General features: G+C 41.7%; 2 protein-coding genes across 3 annotated transcripts; both read right to left on the bottom strand.

Moving 5' to 3' along the window:
- Positions 1–182: 182 nt before the first annotated feature.
- Positions 183–11171, bottom strand: LOC142377313 (ras association domain-containing protein 1-like). 2 transcript variants are annotated; one of them, XM_075461290.1, is made up of 7 exons: positions 10797–11171; positions 9088–9440; positions 8140–8264; positions 2043–2147; positions 1673–1958; positions 1418–1533; positions 183–1319 (listed from the first exon to the last, which is right to left on the bottom strand). In XM_075461290.1, the coding sequence occupies exons 2-7, from the start codon at positions 9404–9406 to the stop codon at positions 1173–1175; spliced, it is 1098 nt and encodes a 365-aa protein (XP_075317405.1). In that variant the 5' UTR covers positions 9407–9440; positions 10797–11171; the 3' UTR covers positions 183–1172. The 2 variants fall into 2 exon arrangements, with proteins under 2 accessions (XP_075317405.1, XP_075317406.1); XM_075461291.1 differs by lacking the exons at positions 8140–8264; positions 9088–9440; positions 10797–11171 and adding an exon at positions 4015–4509.
- Positions 11172–11407: 236 nt separating this feature from the next.
- On the bottom strand, positions 11408–17147 carry zmynd10 (zinc finger, MYND-type containing 10). Its single transcript, XM_075461289.1, has 12 exons — positions 16995–17147; positions 15370–15478; positions 15152–15268; positions 15017–15070; positions 14742–14879; positions 14581–14669; positions 14354–14448; positions 13636–13808; positions 13079–13204; positions 12880–13001; positions 12030–12155; positions 11408–11803 (listed from the first exon to the last, which is right to left on the bottom strand). Exons 1-12 carry the CDS (start codon positions 17081–17083, stop codon positions 11704–11706), a joined length of 1338 nt encoding a protein of 445 aa, XP_075317404.1. The 5' UTR covers positions 17084–17147; the 3' UTR covers positions 11408–11703.
- Between the last annotated feature and the right edge of the window lie 396 nt (positions 17148–17543).

Below are 17543 nucleotides of genomic sequence, written 5' to 3' on the forward strand. Positions count from 1 at the left end.
CGAAAGTACAAATCAAATTGTGACATACACTGTCTGATCTCAGACATGTTGATCTACATATGTCACAAGTGCAAAAATACCTAAAAGGTAAACATTCAACATACTGCCCTAAAATGAATCTTTAATGTTCCTGATATGAAGTTAATCTGGGAAAAAAAAATACAAAAACAAAAAACCTTGACTGGCTTGTAAAATTCTTTACTAAACACAGTGCACATGTGTAACCACATTCTTAAGATTGCTACAACATTTAAATTTGTGCATAGACTGATACAGGATAGGTGTGTTGGAAGAAAAAAAACAGAGTACAAACATTGTGTTTAAGGACAGAAAAACAAAGATATAAGAAATGGGAAGCAGCTTCCAGTTAAACAAGTATGGCAGTTTTCATTCGAGACTCCAGTCAACCATAGTGACTTTTGGCACTGCTCTCTCCGACATTCATAATTGCAACAAATGTCCATACATCAGTCATACCCACATAATGACAGTGAAGTAAAAGAGTTGCACCCATCAGGGGTGTGGAGTGGACATGGCAGACTTCTGAAAATCCAAATACCTTTCAGCAAAATGTAAGACTTTAACTTTCTTTGGTAGTAATTTAGAAGTTGTGTCAAAAGCAGGACTTTTTCTGTTAGGGTGATAAAAAAATCATATTAAAGGGGCCAAAGTGCTTTGTTTGACATGTCATCAATTTTGTTTTCTGGAGAAATAACTGCTCAATTATACCACAGCGCTTGTTTGAGCTCTGGTTTGACAACGGTATAACTGATCTGTTATTACATACATAAACTGATTTGCCAAAACCTTCTTTGACTAATCTTTAAAGCTAAAGTGACACCGCTGAGGTACAGGATAATCAAATGGAACCCATCAGGTAAAGGCATGACCGCCACGACAGGATACGACCATCTGCCAGTCTACACTCATCTCAACTCATTCTCTCAGGCACATCAGACTCTCCAGGTGTAAGGCACTTCATCTCTCGCATCATTTCACACGCACATTCGCGCTAGCTCTTTCTCTCTCATTGTCTTGCGCCCTATCTCACTCTCTCGCTCATCGAAGAGGTGTGTTCAGTTGTATTCTCTAGGATCTCTGCACGCAGCGATGGCTGGTCGCGATGGTCCAGCCAGGAGGTGCGTGTTAAAGCCCGAGTGCAGAGCAGCGTCTCAGCCAGGGGTCGAACCAGCCAGAGCCCCCTGCATCTTAGTGCGAGCCAAAGCGTACCGCTGCACTATCTGCTTGACGTGTTCCTCCTCTTCACGCTGCAGAATGCGCAGGAAGTTCTTCAACTCGGGCATGGAGAAGGCGTGCCACTGGAAATGAGGAGGGCAGAAGAGCCGCATTAGTTCAAAGTTCAAGGGATACAATGCATAATTTGGATCTGGTATGATCAGGATAATGTGGCACTCACGTTGACTTCACCAGTTTCGTTCTCCTTGATCACAAAACTGAGGACTTTCTCGTTGGGCCCAGAAAGCAGACGCAGACGGAGGGGGCGCTCGTCATCAGATAGCTTGCGGACATAAACTGAAGGAGGGGGAGACAAATAATAACACACTTAGTGGGAGGCAATTAAAATAAGAAAAAAGTGCAAAAAAAGGCCAGAGTTAATCTATACACTTCGTACAAAAAAAAATAAATAAAAAAAATAAATAAATAGCCATACCTTGTTCATGGCGCTCGCTGCGCTCGAACAGAGCGAATTTGCCAGGATTGTCCACCACAGTGAACTTTTTCAACAAAGCCTCAATGACCTCACGAGCAGAAGTGCGTGAGCTTATGTGCAAATGCTTGGATGCATCCTTTGGCAGGTAGAAGGAGGTGCGACGTTTCACCCCGCTGGCCTTCCTTCCTGCCGCTTCATGACCTCCTTTCTTCGGATTTGGAACGGACACGGGTCGCGCCAGCTTGAACTGCACCTTGATGAAGCCAGTGTAGGACCCGTCCTTGTTCTGTAAAGAAAGAGAAAAACATTATGCTGAAAAGAATAAAAACTTGGGAAATGTGTGGACGTATTGACGATGACCACTCCTCACCATGTTCATGAACAGATTACTGTTGATCTGAGCGTTGTACTCCTTCACCTTCTGCTGAATATCTGCAGGTGTCAGCTCCGGCTTTCCCCATTCTGTTTGTTCATCCTGCAATGGACAGCAAAGAGTTAAGTGTTGGAGCACCAGGTGTCACTGTACACCACCAAAATGAATATACGGCACCACCAACACAGAATACATGTACACTGAATCAAGAACGGACTCATGGGACTCTTTTAAGATGTACAATCACGTCATAATGAGTTTGCACTACAATGGCTGCGTTGGGGGAATCATGTACCGACTCAGAAGAAAACAGAAGTGCAGACTTTCGAATAGGAACCGTTGCGTGGAGATTGCATGTCGTTAAATTGTTAAGAAGTCTGAATGTTTGTTTTTTTTTGCGCATGAACCACAATAAGTTAGAGGAAGTTATGGAGCTTGACCTTCTTTAACCAGCTTTAAACAAGCTATTTTTGCCAAACATATTGCTTAAGCATTTCAGTAAAGGGGTTATTAACAAACTTGCTGTTTGGCTCCATAATGTCTAACGATGAGCACCAGTTGCATCAGACTCAACTTCCTGACAACGTAGCAAAGGGGAAACACGATGATGTCAGCTCTGTCCAATCCTTTTCAACTAAAGGGAGGGCTAAAGGGGGGAGGGAGAAAGAGGAAGAGAGAGAGAGAGGGGGGGGTTGTCGAACTTGCAGCTGTTTGTAATGACTGACCAACAGCTCTGCATTGCATTCCTCAGCTTGGTATTCATGTAAAAATAGCCATCCCCAGAGACTCTTGCATGTGGGAGAGACAAAGCTATCCCTTGTTTTACAGACACATCCTGTGAAGTCAGCTGCTTTATCAACTGCAGACCCACAGTCAGGTTTCAAACATGTGTATTTGGCCTCAGGCAAGGGGATGACTATTAGGGTGCTTTTCCTGTCTCTAAAATCTAAATCTGAGGCAACACACGTTTATTTTTCTGACTATACACCAGCTACTTACTCTGTTGACCCACAAAATAAATGAAAAGATGGAACAGAGTCGGGCAAATCAATGTTCAGCTAAGGAAGATCAATAGACTTGGTCCTTAGGCAGATTGAATAGCTAAAGAGTAGATGTGCAGATTTGAATGAGTCAATAAATCAATATGCGAGAGTGGAGGGAAGCTTTCCAATATGGTAGGAGAAACAGATGCACTGTGCCTATACACATAAAGGAGTGTCACACAAACACTGTGCGACATAAAATGAGCCGGCACCTGCAAGGAGATGAAGAGTGAACTAGTGTGTTTACAGTAAACTGCATTTGTTTTTCAGTAAAGAAATCCGATACTCCCGTGGGCGTGTGTGACTAAAAGATTAAAAAAAACAACGCATTAGTCATCTGCTCTAGGGAAATTAAATGTCAAAACCTGTGAGACGAGTCAATGAATGGTGGGTGTTGGACTGGAAACTTGATGAGCAAATGAGTGTCACAAACCATGACATCTATGGATGTTTACTAGTTGCTATGTATGTAGTGTACATATATCAACACTGTGGAAATAAATCTATGTTTTTCCCAGTGCTAATATGCACAAAATAAAGACTGCGCAGCTCAAGTTGTTAGTTTCCTCACTCAAAAACTGGATGAACTAGAACTCCACGCCTGAAACTGGGAACTTGCTTGACAAGCAGGCCACCTTCTGGGATGCCCTTGAGTAAAACAAATGATCCCCAATAACATCTACAAACCTGGATGGAAAGGTGCTCGCCCCATGATCCTAAATGTTTGGACAAAACACTCAATCTAAACCAAAAAATGACAGCAAGACAGAAGAAGTGTGAAACAACGCGAGAGTACAGCTTCCTAACCCCCTACACACCTTTCTGGTCTCGCTTCCTTTTTCTGCTAAAGTTACGAGTTTTATCAAGGCGTTGTATAGATATATACATATGTATTTCATTCATTCATTCATTTCTACCCTTCTCACCTTCTTTATGTTATCACTGACGTTAGCTTTCCTGGTTTTGGGAAAGAAAGACGTACGGGCGGTGAAGTACTGCTCGAACTCGTCGGAGTCCTCCTCACTGCAGTAGCCGCTGCTTGTGGAGCTGCCCCAGGTCATCTCGAAGGAGGGAGACTTATCCGATCTGCTAGTGTCGTTTGCCATGTTTCCTATCATTCAAAGTCTAAAATGCTCCAGTCGAGTATCAAAAACTAAACTTTAGACGATCAAATGTATCACTTTTGGATCAGCGTGCGGGTTTAACAACACGAATATAGCCCAGCAGACGAACGGCTGAATAAGGGCAACAAACGATAACGGTCGGTAGCTTCAGTGGTTAAGATAACCTATCTCTCAGACGATAAAATGTCTCTGCGAAATCAAAGGAACGGTCGACGCAATCGCAACTTTTTTTTTCTTTCCCTCTCTCAGAATACCGGCCACGTTTCCACTGTGTGTGAAACAGGATGTGTTTAGGTCCCCGCCCTGCCCGCGGCACTTCCTTCCCCCCGCCGAGGCCCCACCCAAGTCCGTTGAGTTCAGTTTGGAAATACACAAACGCCGAAAGCCGCTCGCGATTGGACGTCGACAGGAAATACCACAGCTTGTACTCCACCCACCCTCTCTTTTTCTGTTGCTGCTGCCTTCTCCTCCTCCTCCTCTCATGGAGGGATGCTGCCGCTCCTCCTCTCCTGAATATCATGTGATTATGGGCCTTATGGCGGTCACACCACACACAGCCATGTGAGTTTTATTTCCCACCATGTGGAGATGCTAAACTCAAAGTATGCGTGTCGAACATAAATCCTGAGTTTTTCTTAAAGCCTGGATAAAAAAAAAAAACACACACCTATATCTTCAAGTGGCACCACTTAAAGCATGAACAGAGCTTCAGATATATGACAAGGGTCCCTTATAAAGTAATTAACAATAAAGTCGACAAATTGACATGCCGGTCGGCGGAAAATTAAAGTGGTTCCCCAGAGGTGACTCACAGAAGATAAAGTAATAAGAAAATGAAATCAAAGCAGTAGAATCTCCGCCTACAACTCCCATGGTGCATCTTAATAGGGTCTAGTACACGCTGTGCTCATACCATGTCTGGCTTATCACAAAATGAGTTCCTGACTTCTTGGGAAGTTTGCGTCCAAGTTGTTCCAGATTTTTCTTACAGCCCGGCAGCTCATATCTTTCTAGAAGTTTAGCCGACAGTTATAGAGAAGTGCCCCACACTAAAAAAAACAGAAAGTTAGCGGCATGTTTGAAAAGGGAAAGCCAGAATTGCTTGTAAAACTCATTGTAAAACTTTTAACTACTGCCTCTCCCAAAGTAAGATTTCTAACTCAGAAATGGAAGTAAACAAAGAAGAAGAACAGTCCCATACTGCATAAATAAAAGATCTCCTAGCTCCAGATACAGGTCAGGATTTAGATAAGAAGTTTATCGCTTTTTAGTCTGTCCGTGCCACACCTACACTAAAGTTTTCACATAAATCTGTCTCTACATTTTGAGAAATCAGTCACATGACCTCTTCAGCAGTGGCAATTATCTTAAACTTCCTTAGAAATCTCCCTTCAAAAGGCACAGAAGACACCACTTTCTTTGTGTTTAAAATGAAATCACGAGAGTTCATGAAGTTTAAAGCAGATTTCCAAATATATTCTTTCACCTGCTTCTTCATTATGAGTATTTTCCTTAATTTTTTTTTTGCTTTTCATCATTCCAAATTCAATATTTCAGTTGTAATATGTTGTAATATGGATACATCACCCTGGTCTCTACAAGCTTGTGAAGGGAACCTTCAGTATTAGACTGAGAAAATACAGTGTTGTTGTACTGACCGGCTGAAACAGATCAAGTGTTGCAAACCATATTGTTGCAAATCCACAAAAATATCTTATCTTTGTCGGTGTTATGCCTCAGCAGTTCCTGGCCTTGTGTTCGAAATTAATGGGGAAAAAAACAGAGCCTTGGTATCAAATCAGTGCTCAAAAAACAAAGTTTAACTTTTACTACAGTGACTAAAGATGAACAGATGCCTCAAAGTTATTTTTTTCAGCACCAAAAATCTATCTACTGAGACATGATGTTTGACACACTTGTTTTCATTTTTTACTTGAAACTGAGCAGCTTCTTTTTTAAAATGACAAACAATCCCGTTTACATCAGTTCATCTGCACATCCCACTTAGATCATAACAGAGATCAAAAACATAAAACCAAGTGTATTTAAACTGCGGAGCATCTCGAAATATCTGGTATTAGAATGGTATTAGCAGATATGTACTGGTATGAAACATGTTGGTGCCTCCTGGTGTGAGCTGATGAGTTATGTAATGTAGGCTGCAACACCCAAAACTCCTCCAAGCCACTCTTACTTGGGACAGGCTTCAAACTCTGGTTGAACTAAGAGTTAAACATGATGCAAACGTGACAGAAGTCGGTCCTACACCGAGTGAAAATGAAAAGTCTGCTGTTGTGTATTGTTATTTATAGGTATTAAATGTTTCTTGAATAGGCAGTGTTTACAAAAAATATTCTGATAAATTGGAGGAAAAATGCAGCTGTGACTAATAACTCCAGTTGTGGCTGCATACTTGTCAGGTGAAGCAACTTATATACTTACTTGCTTACCTACTTGTATACTCCATTTTACTCCAACAGAGCTATCATTAAAGGGATAGTTCGCCTCTTTTGACATGAAGCTGTATGACATCCCATATTAGCAATATCATTTCTGAACATTTTCTTACCCCCTGCTGCGTCCTGTGAGCCGAGTTCCAGCCTCGTTTTGGCGTTGACGAAGGTAGTCCGGCTAGTTGGCTGGGGCCACAAAAATAAAGCATTTTGCTTCTCAAAACAATATGCGTTCAAAAGAGTAATACATTTGCTTCACAAAATCGTTAGCCATAAAAAATCAGACCTCACAATCGCTTGGCGTTATTTTCTCTCTCCCTTCGTATCAATGCGTGCAGCCACCTGCCGATAGCCGCACCTGTTACAGTGTTTCCTGCTCGGAAGCAGGGGACTGCTGGGTCTGCACTTCGGTCTGCACGGCCTACACAGCCCGCAGTGATACGAAGGGAGAGAGAAAATAGCGCCAAGCGATTGTGAGATCTGACTTTTTCCTGCACAACAATTTTGTGAAGCAAATGTATTACTATTTAGAACGCATATTGTTTTGAGAAGCAAAACGCTTTATTTTTTACACCCCAGCCAACTAGCCGGACTACATTCATCAACGCCAAAACGAGGCTGGAACTCGGCTCACAGGACGCAGCGGGGGGTAAGTCAATGTTCATAAATGATATTGCTAATATGGGATGTCATACAGCTTCATGTCAAAAGAGGCGAACTATCCCTTTAATGTCTTCAGTTTTTAGTTCCATCAAACACAAGTCAGGTTTGTGGGTAAAGACCTATGGGATGATTAGAAAATATATAGGCTGACTTGAACTGAACTTTCAAACTGGATGACAGCAACAAAAAAACAAAAAAACGTGTCCAAAGTTTGGACATGCCATAAATCAGCTTAATTAATAAGGGGTCAGTAACATTGTTGTATAAAAAGAGCATACTTCAGAGGTTGAGTCGTTCAGACGTAAAGGTGTTAACTACGTGCTCAACTACTCAAAATGACCATATAATAATAATAATAATAATGATAATAATAATAATAGACATTCCTCTGATGAATTTGACGTGTACTTTTTGTTCTGTTTTGTTATTAAATATACAAATAAAGCGATTTGTGATAAATATCCCATCTTTTTTGGACAGTTCACGCAAGGTTCTTACAGCTTTTTGCCTTGATTGAATAAACTGAACCAGATCTTGCGCAGAGGTCTTACCTGTAACATCTCAATGATAATAAACTTCCTCTTTGAATCCTTTTGTTACTTCCCTTTACAAAGCTGCCGTTGTTAATAATTGTCCGACGTTAAGCTGCAGCGCACGACTGTAAACTCTGACGGAGCCAAAGCAACTTTTTAGGTCTGTCACTGCAGCTTGACTGTAAACGCTGAGGAAACAGTGACCACTACCTCTTCTGATTGTGAGTAGGGTTCCGCGTGCACTGCGGCCACTTCTGCCCGAACACAAAGGTCCTTACCACATTTGTGTCCGTTTCGATGGTGTGCTCCACAACACCAGTTTGGTCTGCCGCAGGGCCTCGCTCCCAGCTGCAGTCCAGCCGAATCAGGGCACGACAGCGGTAGTGGCATGTGAATCTGCAGTCTGTTGATTTTAGAGGGTGACTGAGGTTAGACAGAAACTGTCACACAGAACGAAAGAAAAAGCAGCACGAGTTAGACCTTAAAAGACTAATGTTCTCCGCCTGCCATTAAATGTCACTGAAGTGACTGCAGTCATTCTGCATCTTTATCTTCAAGGTTAATAACAAAGAAACTCAGATAAAAAAAAAAGAAAATAACAAGCATTCATCTTTTGAGTGAAACTGTATAAAAGTTAGTGAAAAATATGACCAATGAACATTGACTTCTAACTAATACAGAACAACACGAGTGACGGGGATCTTAAAATGGATGTCAGCCACGCTCTTTGCAAAGAATATTCACTGTTATCAAACAATGTAAGGTTCTGTCACTGTTTCTGTCACATTATGATTTGAATGTGTTTTCATACTTGCATCACAGTCAAGAAGTTTTGGGGTTTTTTTCAATCCAAGTGCTGTACACAAACCACAGCTGTTTATTTCAGAGGGTTTCAGTTCAACTCACAGGAAGTTCAAGATCACTGCAGCTCTGAGACGCTCAGAGATTGATAAAGGAAATTAAACTGCAGGCGACCCTGAATCTAGATAAAGATCAAACCAGAAAAACCACTGAAACAATTGAAAGACAAAAATTTTCATATAAAATTTATTTTTTTTTAAATGATCTTAGGCTGCTTAATTAGAGTCAGCATATTTCTCTGTTTCGGTAAATTTCTGCCCCTTTTTCACCGTTTAGCTGTGTGATCTGTGATAAAGCACACACACAGAAGCAGTCACACCTGCAGACGCCCCAGAAACATAAATAGCGTACTGATGCAAACTCACTGGCACACCGCAGGCTCTGCTTGTAAAGGCCCCAGATGAAATCTCCACACAGGTCACACCACGTGGGCTGAGCGTGGCTGCAGGGTTGGAAGTTGTGTCCCTCTCCTCTCTCCTCTGGGAGGTGGGGGTCTTGGGTGCTGCTCAGGACTCTGATGATGCCCGCTCGGCTCAGCAGGTCTGGGACCTTCCCGGGGCTGATCCTCAGGGCGTTCGTTCGCTCCAGGCGTGGAGGTGAGCATGGTGAGCGTTTGCCTGTCAGCTCTATCTGTTCTCTGTTGGAAGTCAAGTCACGGAGCTCGATGAACTCCCCCCAAGACATTGTGTTCCTCAGTGTCAGGCCTCCTTCATCATCACTGAAACACACAGAATAAGTCCAGAATAAAACTTTCTTTGAGAGAAAATACACAAGTCTTTGTGGTCTTTTTGAGACAAACATATTAATAATATTATAAACACTTAACCATCAGTGTTGTCAACAATGTTAACAATTGTTAACTATGCAGTGTAATTTACAGATGTATCTAAAGACTAAGCTCTGACACATATCTCTCGTGAGTTTTTGGACATTTTTCTTTACTCTTTTACATTTGCTGAGATGTTGGATCATTTCAGTAAAATCAAACTATGTGTATAGATAGAAACACATCTCATCTGATGTGATGACTCCAACTACACAGATGTATTTGTACATCAGGATGTAAGACACTGGCCTAATCTTTGGTCATGTATTATAATTGAACACTTGTTAGACTGCTCATTGTATCGTGTCCTCCTATTAGAAATAACAGATGCCCAAAGCTTTCAAATGAACGGAGTGAAGCAGACATGCAATGATGAGCTCTTTGGTATGAAATAGCACAAACTGATGTAAGAGGGTCTAAAAAAATGATACATAAGTACATCTGAGTAAATGCACTTAGGTATATGATACAACTGGTATTCACATTGCTTGCTTGAGGAAAAATGTGTCCAGTTATTATAATCTATGGGCACAAACAGTACAAAACAAAAAAGTATGAAACATGTCGTGTCATTGATAAGTATTATGTACTATCAGCTCAAAATGAAAGAAGCCAGAGTGCTTATCATGCAGCATGATGCTCCAATGAGCTTATCGAGTTCCCTATTAGAGGTGTTTTGATCATAATTATATCATAATTATGATGTATAAAAAGCCTTTTTGGTTAAAGCTTTACATAGTGTTTGACAGTTTTTCTCTTAGCAGTAGCCTAAATTATATCTTACAAATTAGGCCTGAGGTTACCAGATAAAGTTAAAAGACCTGAAAGTCTTGTTTAAAGAAATAGTATTTAGGCCACATGTTGTATATAATGGAAATATTTACTTACGGGTACATTTTAAAACTACTAGAGTACAGTGACGGGGTGTCTGCATTGTTTTGGCATCATGTTTTTTTAAATGTGTTTATCAAATCTTTTGCCACAGATATTTTTCTTACACGGCAGATTTGCATTCAGTTTACATTGGTCCACATGTGTCTTTTATCAGAATTAAAGCAGGATATGACAGATAGTTGCATTTATGCAGGCAACTCGACACTTTCCACCAGTGTGAAGACAATATTTGACACATGTATTTTCGGGGCCACTGAGGAGGAATGCAACGTAAAGTCCAAACCAACAACCCTGCTGTATAAACCAAAAACTTTGAGAAAAGCTTAAGAAAATAGTTGATAGAGTGTAACTTACCGAAACGGGGGAGAAAAGCGCCCCGTGGCAGCCGCTTTGTCTCAGAGCTTCTTCCATCCGAGGAGAAAAACTTTCCGCAGAAATGTCTGAAAGTTTCCAAGTAACGGAGGTGTGCAGCCGCAGCTACATCTCTGGAAATAACCGATCATCACCGGATGGTTGCTCAAGACGAAGCGCAAGGCCCGACTGGCGGTAACATCACTCTGACAACGGTACCCAAGACCAAGGCACCAACCATCAGTTTATCTGGGCTGCGTTGGTGAAGGAGGAAGCGGAATATCGTTGAAAAGAGAGCGTGAAAGATGAGACTGAGCTGCACCGACATCCGGAATGTCTTCACGTAGGGGGTGCTTCTGAGTCTGGAGCCCAGCTGAAAGGGCGTGAGAAGCCCCCCTCCTCTCACAGTACTGTGCGGTGGCTCTGCGGTGAAAAGGCGCATATGTGATCCATCTTTCAACTAACTCTGCTCATTTAAAATGTGCTCGAACTTTTCTCTTGTCTCAGCCCCATCTGAGTGCATGGACTCACAGCTTTGACATTGTTCTGCATGCATTTGTTTGTCACAGCACGAGGCAATGAGGCAACGTGGAGGCAGATTTGTAAGCGTTTTTATTTCCTGCTGTGCATAGTGAAGTCATTCGATAGTGATCTCCACTGCGGTGTAAAATCTCTTGAGTCTCTCAAAGCAAACAAAGGAGGAAAATTAGTGGGTTCCCCGCTGAAAAGTTTTACTCTTTCATTCGGGTCAAAGACAAAACAAAACCCCACAACACACATGAACATGTCCTGCATTAAGATAAAGATATGTCCAACTATTGATATGTGTTTTTTCTACACCAAACAGAGGCAGATCTGTTTTTTCTTCTTTTTAATCTTCCTCCAGCCTCGTGGTTAAACCGTCTCCCTCTCAGCTGATGACGCCGATGTCCCTCTGGACTTTCTCCGTAGCCTCGGCCATGTGCTGGCAGGCTTTCTTGTGTTTAGGCCAGTGCTTCACTTGGCATTCTCTGTAAAAAACAAAAGACGAACAAGGTTTCATATCCTCTTTGCATCAGCAGGAAAATAACACTCATCTGTATTCCACCTCTAGCTCTTGTGAGCTCAGGCAATACCTTCAGCATGTATGTTTCCTGCTGTGTTTTTTCAGAAGCTCGTGTGTAGGTGAGAGCTGGAACGTTAACAAACTGGTAAATTTGAGCTTTGCGCAGCTTGACTTCTGTCTACAAGTCTCACCTGTGACAGTACCACTCTCCCTGACATCGAGAGCATCTCTTTGAAGCCTCTTTACCACAGGATCCACACTTTGGCTTCTCAGAGAGTAAACTCTCCATCACATCCAAGTTGTACGTCTGGGCCAACCTGGTTAAAACAAACCGTCACTGTCAATGTGTCAGGGAATGACTCAGTTGTTCTTCTGCATCCTCGCAACTCTCGTAAGCCTCGTACACACTGTGCGATTCTCAGCCGTCCCAGAAGAAGGATGATCAACGCGAAAGAGTCGAGAAATATCTTTGATTGTGGCTCAAAAACGGTAAACTTACACTGGACAGTGAGAGATGTTAAAAAACAGCCTGAGATCAGTTTAGGATGATCATCCTGTTCACAAGTAGAAGCGTGGCATGCAGCGCCGTTCAAAGCAACGCTGGTGAAAACCAACACAAGCCTGAACAGTGCAGGACGAAGCAAAGCAAGATAAACGTAACTTGTGGAATACAGACTAAGAAGCGAATCATGTCGAGTTGTGTTAGCAGAAGTCTTGTCTGTCCTCCGGCCAAGTCTGTAACCGCACCAAGAAAGACGAGGAGGAATAACAACACTTCTAACAAACCTGTGAACATATTAATGCACACAGTAGTAAGAAGTGCAGCCATTTTTCAGACCTTAAGCTCAAAAACTTCATGTCAGTGGGACTCTTAGAGTCTGTGTTACTCTCCATTGTCGTAGCACGCTAGAACACAGCAGCTTTCTCACAGTCTGCACACATCTAACATGATGTCATAGCCAAGATCATCTTCTTCCAGTGAACCTATACGACGGCTAAAATCTCACAGTGTGGCGCTGGCTTTAGTGTTTTCAGTAATACCTCTGGGCCTGTTGTCTCAAGTCACTTTCGGAGGGGCTGAATGTTTCCTTGACTTGATACTTAGCGATTGCCTTCCACTTTCCGGAGTTCTCTTTGACAATGTGGTTCCATATTTCTGGGATCTTAACAGAGAGAAGAACTTAGGACAAATGCACAGAAGTGAGCAGAGATCAATGCACATTTGTGAAAGTGACTGTACCTGCTCAAGGATTAACTCTTTTTTTGGAGGAGGCGGCTCTGTAAGAGCAAGATGAGCCAGGAAACGCTGAAGTTCCGTGAGGTTTGGTAGCTGATCAATCAGCACGTCTGTCAAGAAAGCCCTGAGCTGATGCACACGAACAATACAGCAGCAGGAAAAGCAATGTTACTGTTATCACAATACCACAACTTAGGCAGACTGCCGAGGGAAAAAAAGGGAATAAAAGAGGATGCTCAAGTCCCTCTGGTTAAACAATCGATGCAACAGGAAGAGGATGAGAAGCTCATAATAGGAGGAAACATCTTGGTCAAAACAACCCTTGAAAACTGAATCTGAGCTTTAACAGGGCAGGAGATCAGATATGATGCTAAAGGACAACAGTCTGGCACTCACACCCTTCCTAAACAACATGGGGAGCCGATTGATACAACTTCAAATCAGCTCGGACATTAATTAAAACAACAAAAGAGAACACAACACAAGATACTGGACATAAAGAAAGATTTAAAATAACTCACAGCTGCAAAGAGTCAGCCCACATTTAATTGACTGTATACCTTTAGAAGCTGATTCTTGTTGAAACTGTTGAAGTCATATTTTCTTTGGCAGTCTTCCTTCAGTAACAGGTTGCACAGAGAAAGCCAGACCTGACCATCTAGTTTAGTCATCTTTAAATGGTCCTCAACAGGAATCTTCTGCCAATTGCCATTTATGTACTTTTGTACCTCACCTACAGGGGGAAGGAGATCACACATTGGATGAAAGATTACTTAAACTTTGGTTTTCTTCCAAGCGTATTACCATAAGCAGATGGTGATTTACATGCCCACAGCTGGGAGAGGCCGGCAGGAGCAGTGGCCCACAGGTTAAACAAAGTAAGCAAAATTCATTTTAGCCACCTACAATGTTTTTTTACTGCTTTACTTTCCAAATGGAGAACTAAATGGGTTAAAACTTTGACAAAAATTGTAATTTAACATCACAGAACATAGGAAATCATTGGAGCTGCACTTCCACTGCTGCCTCAGTTGGTTAGTTTGTATTATTCTATGTCTTTGGTGCTCTAACATGTGGGCCTACTGAGCTCTTTACTTAGCCTGTGTGCCAGTAATCCAATCAGCTGACAGTCTTCTGTTGTAGGTAAGACTTTGTCTATGCAAAAGTTCATCTTAACACATCAGTTAAGATGAACTTGATTAAAGAAAGCCAACTATCTTTTTAACAGGCAAAAGTATAATTTTACTTGAGCAATTAAAGTACAAATTTGTTATATACCTTGTATGCAGCGACTCCAAGGGCAGGAGTCAATCAGCTGAACGAGTACACAAGGCAGGTTGTGCGTGCACAGCATACGATTGATGACACTGATACTGTGAAGAAAAAGAAGACCAACTCATTTTATCTCAAATACCAATGCAGTGCTGAGCATTTCAGCTTTTACTCTGAAAATAGCACATTAATCAGTCAAAATAAAACTGTAAATGAATTCCCATATGTAGTACCTGCCAGTGTGATCCGTGATGTAGCGCAGCACAGACATTGCTTTTAAGGAGATGTCAAACTCCAGCGCGGCACTTTGCATCTGCAACTCCTTCATGAAGAGAAACAAAATGGTGTCACTCATCACTCTACATCAAAGGATTAAAAAAAGGGAAAGTCTTACCTTTATAAAGGGTATCACTTTATGTTGGTCACGAGTCGAGCCACATTCCCTGATCGCTCCACTGGCCACCAGAGTGAGTTTACGGTGGCAGTAATCCACTAAGTCAAGAAGAGAATCAGCAGCAGCCTCACATGAATCCTGCAAAAACATATACATGATGGCTAATTTACAGCAAAGTCTGGAAAGAGTGAAGAGCAGACTGGGTGCTTTAAGACATTAATAATATGCTACAAATCATATTTATCATAATTAGGGATATTTGAGTACTTGCTGACCTTATGAAACATTACTGTCTCAAGCAGGTTTATGATTGTGACTTCATGGTGGATCTAAGAAGGACATGAGCAGACATATGAAATATGAATCCCTCCAGCTGATCATCGTCATCTCACATCGCATCTCACACTCACCACCATATAAAGATGAAACGTGTTCTTGGGATTGAAGTCCTGCAGCTGACATAAAATGGGAAACACTTTCTGCTTCCACACCTCCACGAGGATCATCTCATAGATCAGGACGGGTATCTGCAGAGACGAAGACATCACTCGTCACGTAGGACACATTCAGGCCTCGTCCCAGTGTCACTGACATTTAATCATCAGATAAGTAGGGTAGCGGCAGTCACCTTTCCGAATGAGACCAGAAGCTCCTTGACAAACTCATCATGCATGGCAGATGCATTCAGTATTGCTTGCATATTGAGTTTCTCAATATACTCGTGCTGTTTGGACCACCTGTTGCCACACAAAGAGAAGAGCTGTGACAGAGCATAGCACACTTTATGAAAAGCTACATATGAACATTGCAGACCACTAAAGATGTCCCTGGTAGGTCTGTTTTCCAGCCCCTCAATCAAATGTAAGCATGAGGAAACACTGTTTAGTTTCTACACACCAGAAGTTGTAAACTAGTTCCCAGCGTACCTCAGGTCTGCTTTGAATATCAGCTTAGAGATTCTTCATTTCATTTAAATATAAGCTGCCTTAATTTGAGTACGTCAACAACAAAAGTAAACAACATGTAGCACTGGGAACACATCGACAGGCTGAGATTTCTCATCAGTTTAAGGCAAAGGTGACACAAACCTCAAATGTGATTTAGTGGTAATTGGTTGAAAGCTTTCATTTGATCAGATTAAATAGAGTAGATGTCTCGAAATGTAAGCAGTAAAGAGGTGACCCTTACTTCCATCTATCAGGGGGGCATCAAACTGAGTTCATTCTAAAAACAGGTGCCACAGAAAAACTGGAACGTAGCAAACTAGCTGTTAAACAGAGGAGCAGCCCTGTGACACCCACAAAAGGACAACTTATAGGCAGCCCAGCACGTTAAGAAAGCTCAAAATGATGCAGACAAACACTTCCATATAAGAGAGCAGAAGAAGACCCAAAGGCCTGAACCCTGGTGCTCTGACAAGCTTCAGATATAAAAAGGTTGGCAACAACAAAAGGAGAAACAAAACTCAGTGGACAAAACTCATTCGGAAAGAAGAAGGAATAAAAAACAACCTCTATCACCACAAAGAAAACAGGAAGGGGAGAAAAAAGGAAGAACTCATGAGCAAAAGTGTCCCATCTGTCAAATGTGGCGCTTTTCTTATGGTCTTCACTGAAAAGTCCACTGCAGATTAAAGCAACAAGATAAATGCAAGGATTTCTATTCAGCCAGATGCATCAAAAATAATTCTAAACATGTGAGTTTATCGTGGTAAAGAGGTGAAACATCCTCAACTAGTTGGGTTTATCTCCTAATCTCAGTCTGACTGAACTGCTGAAGACCTGATGGATTAAAAGGTCAGCTAATCATTGGCTGGAAAGCATTTTCCACATAAATATGATTTTGTTTTCCTTTGTGCACAGCTGTTACTTAATATTTCCTAAATTCTGGGCACTATGCGTTAAAGGGCTCCCACACTGCTTTTTCTAGATTGATCTAAAACCATTTTAATCTGCCAATTAAAAGACCTTAAAAGATGGAAACATTTAACAGAGAAAGTAGTTTACTCTCTACATGCCTCACACTTAATTCCGGTTTAAATGAAAGTAAATGTAAAAGGCAGTAATGCTAAATACTCTCTTAACTCATTGTTAATAACGCACCAAGCATTTGTTCTGAATGCCTCCTGACTTTGAGGTATCCAAATTTGACTTGAGGTTTGTTTGGTTTCTTTATCTTCCCCACATATTATCGTATCTGCCACACACGCACATCAAGTGTATATTAGCTCAACTCATGCTAACATAATTTTACCTCGATGAGCCCACCTCCTTTAGGGAGAAAGTTTCCAGACTTTGAATAAACCCCTCTGCCTCGAAGGGCAGAATAACCGAAATATCCATTTCGATACACTAAAATACGCCACTCGATATCAGGCAATAAAAAAAAAAACACTGCAGTAAACTTATTTGTGATAGCATCAAACGGAAGAAATGCACGCAGTGGTGGTTGCTAAGGAGACTGTAAACCAATCACAGAGTGCAATGCGCTATTGCCGCCTCGGAGGGGCGGTCGATCTCAATGTAATTGAGCTGAGGGACGTTCTGTTGTGATTGGCTCCTACGTTGTTAAGCAACGGGAATGCTCAGCGCGCCATCAAATTAACCAATCACAGTGGACATGAGGATTCCTTCCGGCTGATCCAATTTACTCACAACAACAGACTTTGAACCTGAAAATGGGATAGCATTCGAAACGATGATGCGACTGTATATTATCTAACTTCATTTTTAGTAAAAGTACTTCTGAGGAAAATTGCTGGGAATAGACATTATTGTAAACTGAGAATTCAGCTTTGCTTTA

Source organism: Odontesthes bonariensis, chromosome 3 (assembly GCF_027942865.1).
Source record: "Odontesthes bonariensis isolate fOdoBon6 chromosome 3, fOdoBon6.hap1, whole genome shotgun sequence".
Lineage (NCBI taxonomy): Eukaryota > Metazoa > Chordata > Actinopteri > Atheriniformes > Atherinopsidae > Odontesthes > Odontesthes bonariensis.

Excerpts from the sequence above, each read along its gene's own strand:
- LOC142377313 (XM_075461290.1), bottom strand. The coding sequence starts at position 9,406 with ATGTCTTGGGGGGAGTTCATCGAGCTCCGTGACTTGACTTCCAACAGA. Across the intron at positions 1,534-1,672 it reads CAGCGAGCGCCATGAACAAG|TTTATGTCCGCAAGCTATCT; the intron begins GTATGGCTATTT and ends CCCCTCCTTCAG. Across the intron at positions 1,320-1,417 it reads ACGAAACTGGTGAAGTCAAC|TGGCACGCCTTCTCCATGCC; the intron begins GTGAGTGCCACA and ends CCTCATTTCCAG.
- zmynd10 (XM_075461289.1), bottom strand. The coding sequence starts at position 17,083 with ATGGATATTTCGGTTATTCTGCCCTTCGAGGCAGAGGGGTTTATTCAA. Across the intron at positions 15,479-16,994 it reads AAGGAGGTGGGCTCATCGAG|GTGGTCCAAACAGCACGAGT; the intron begins GTAAAATTATGT and ends GTGTGGCAACAG. Across the intron at positions 14,670-14,741 it reads AAGTGATACCCTTTATAAAG|GAGTTGCAGATGCAAAGTGC; the intron begins GTAAGACTTTCC and ends CTCTTCATGAAG.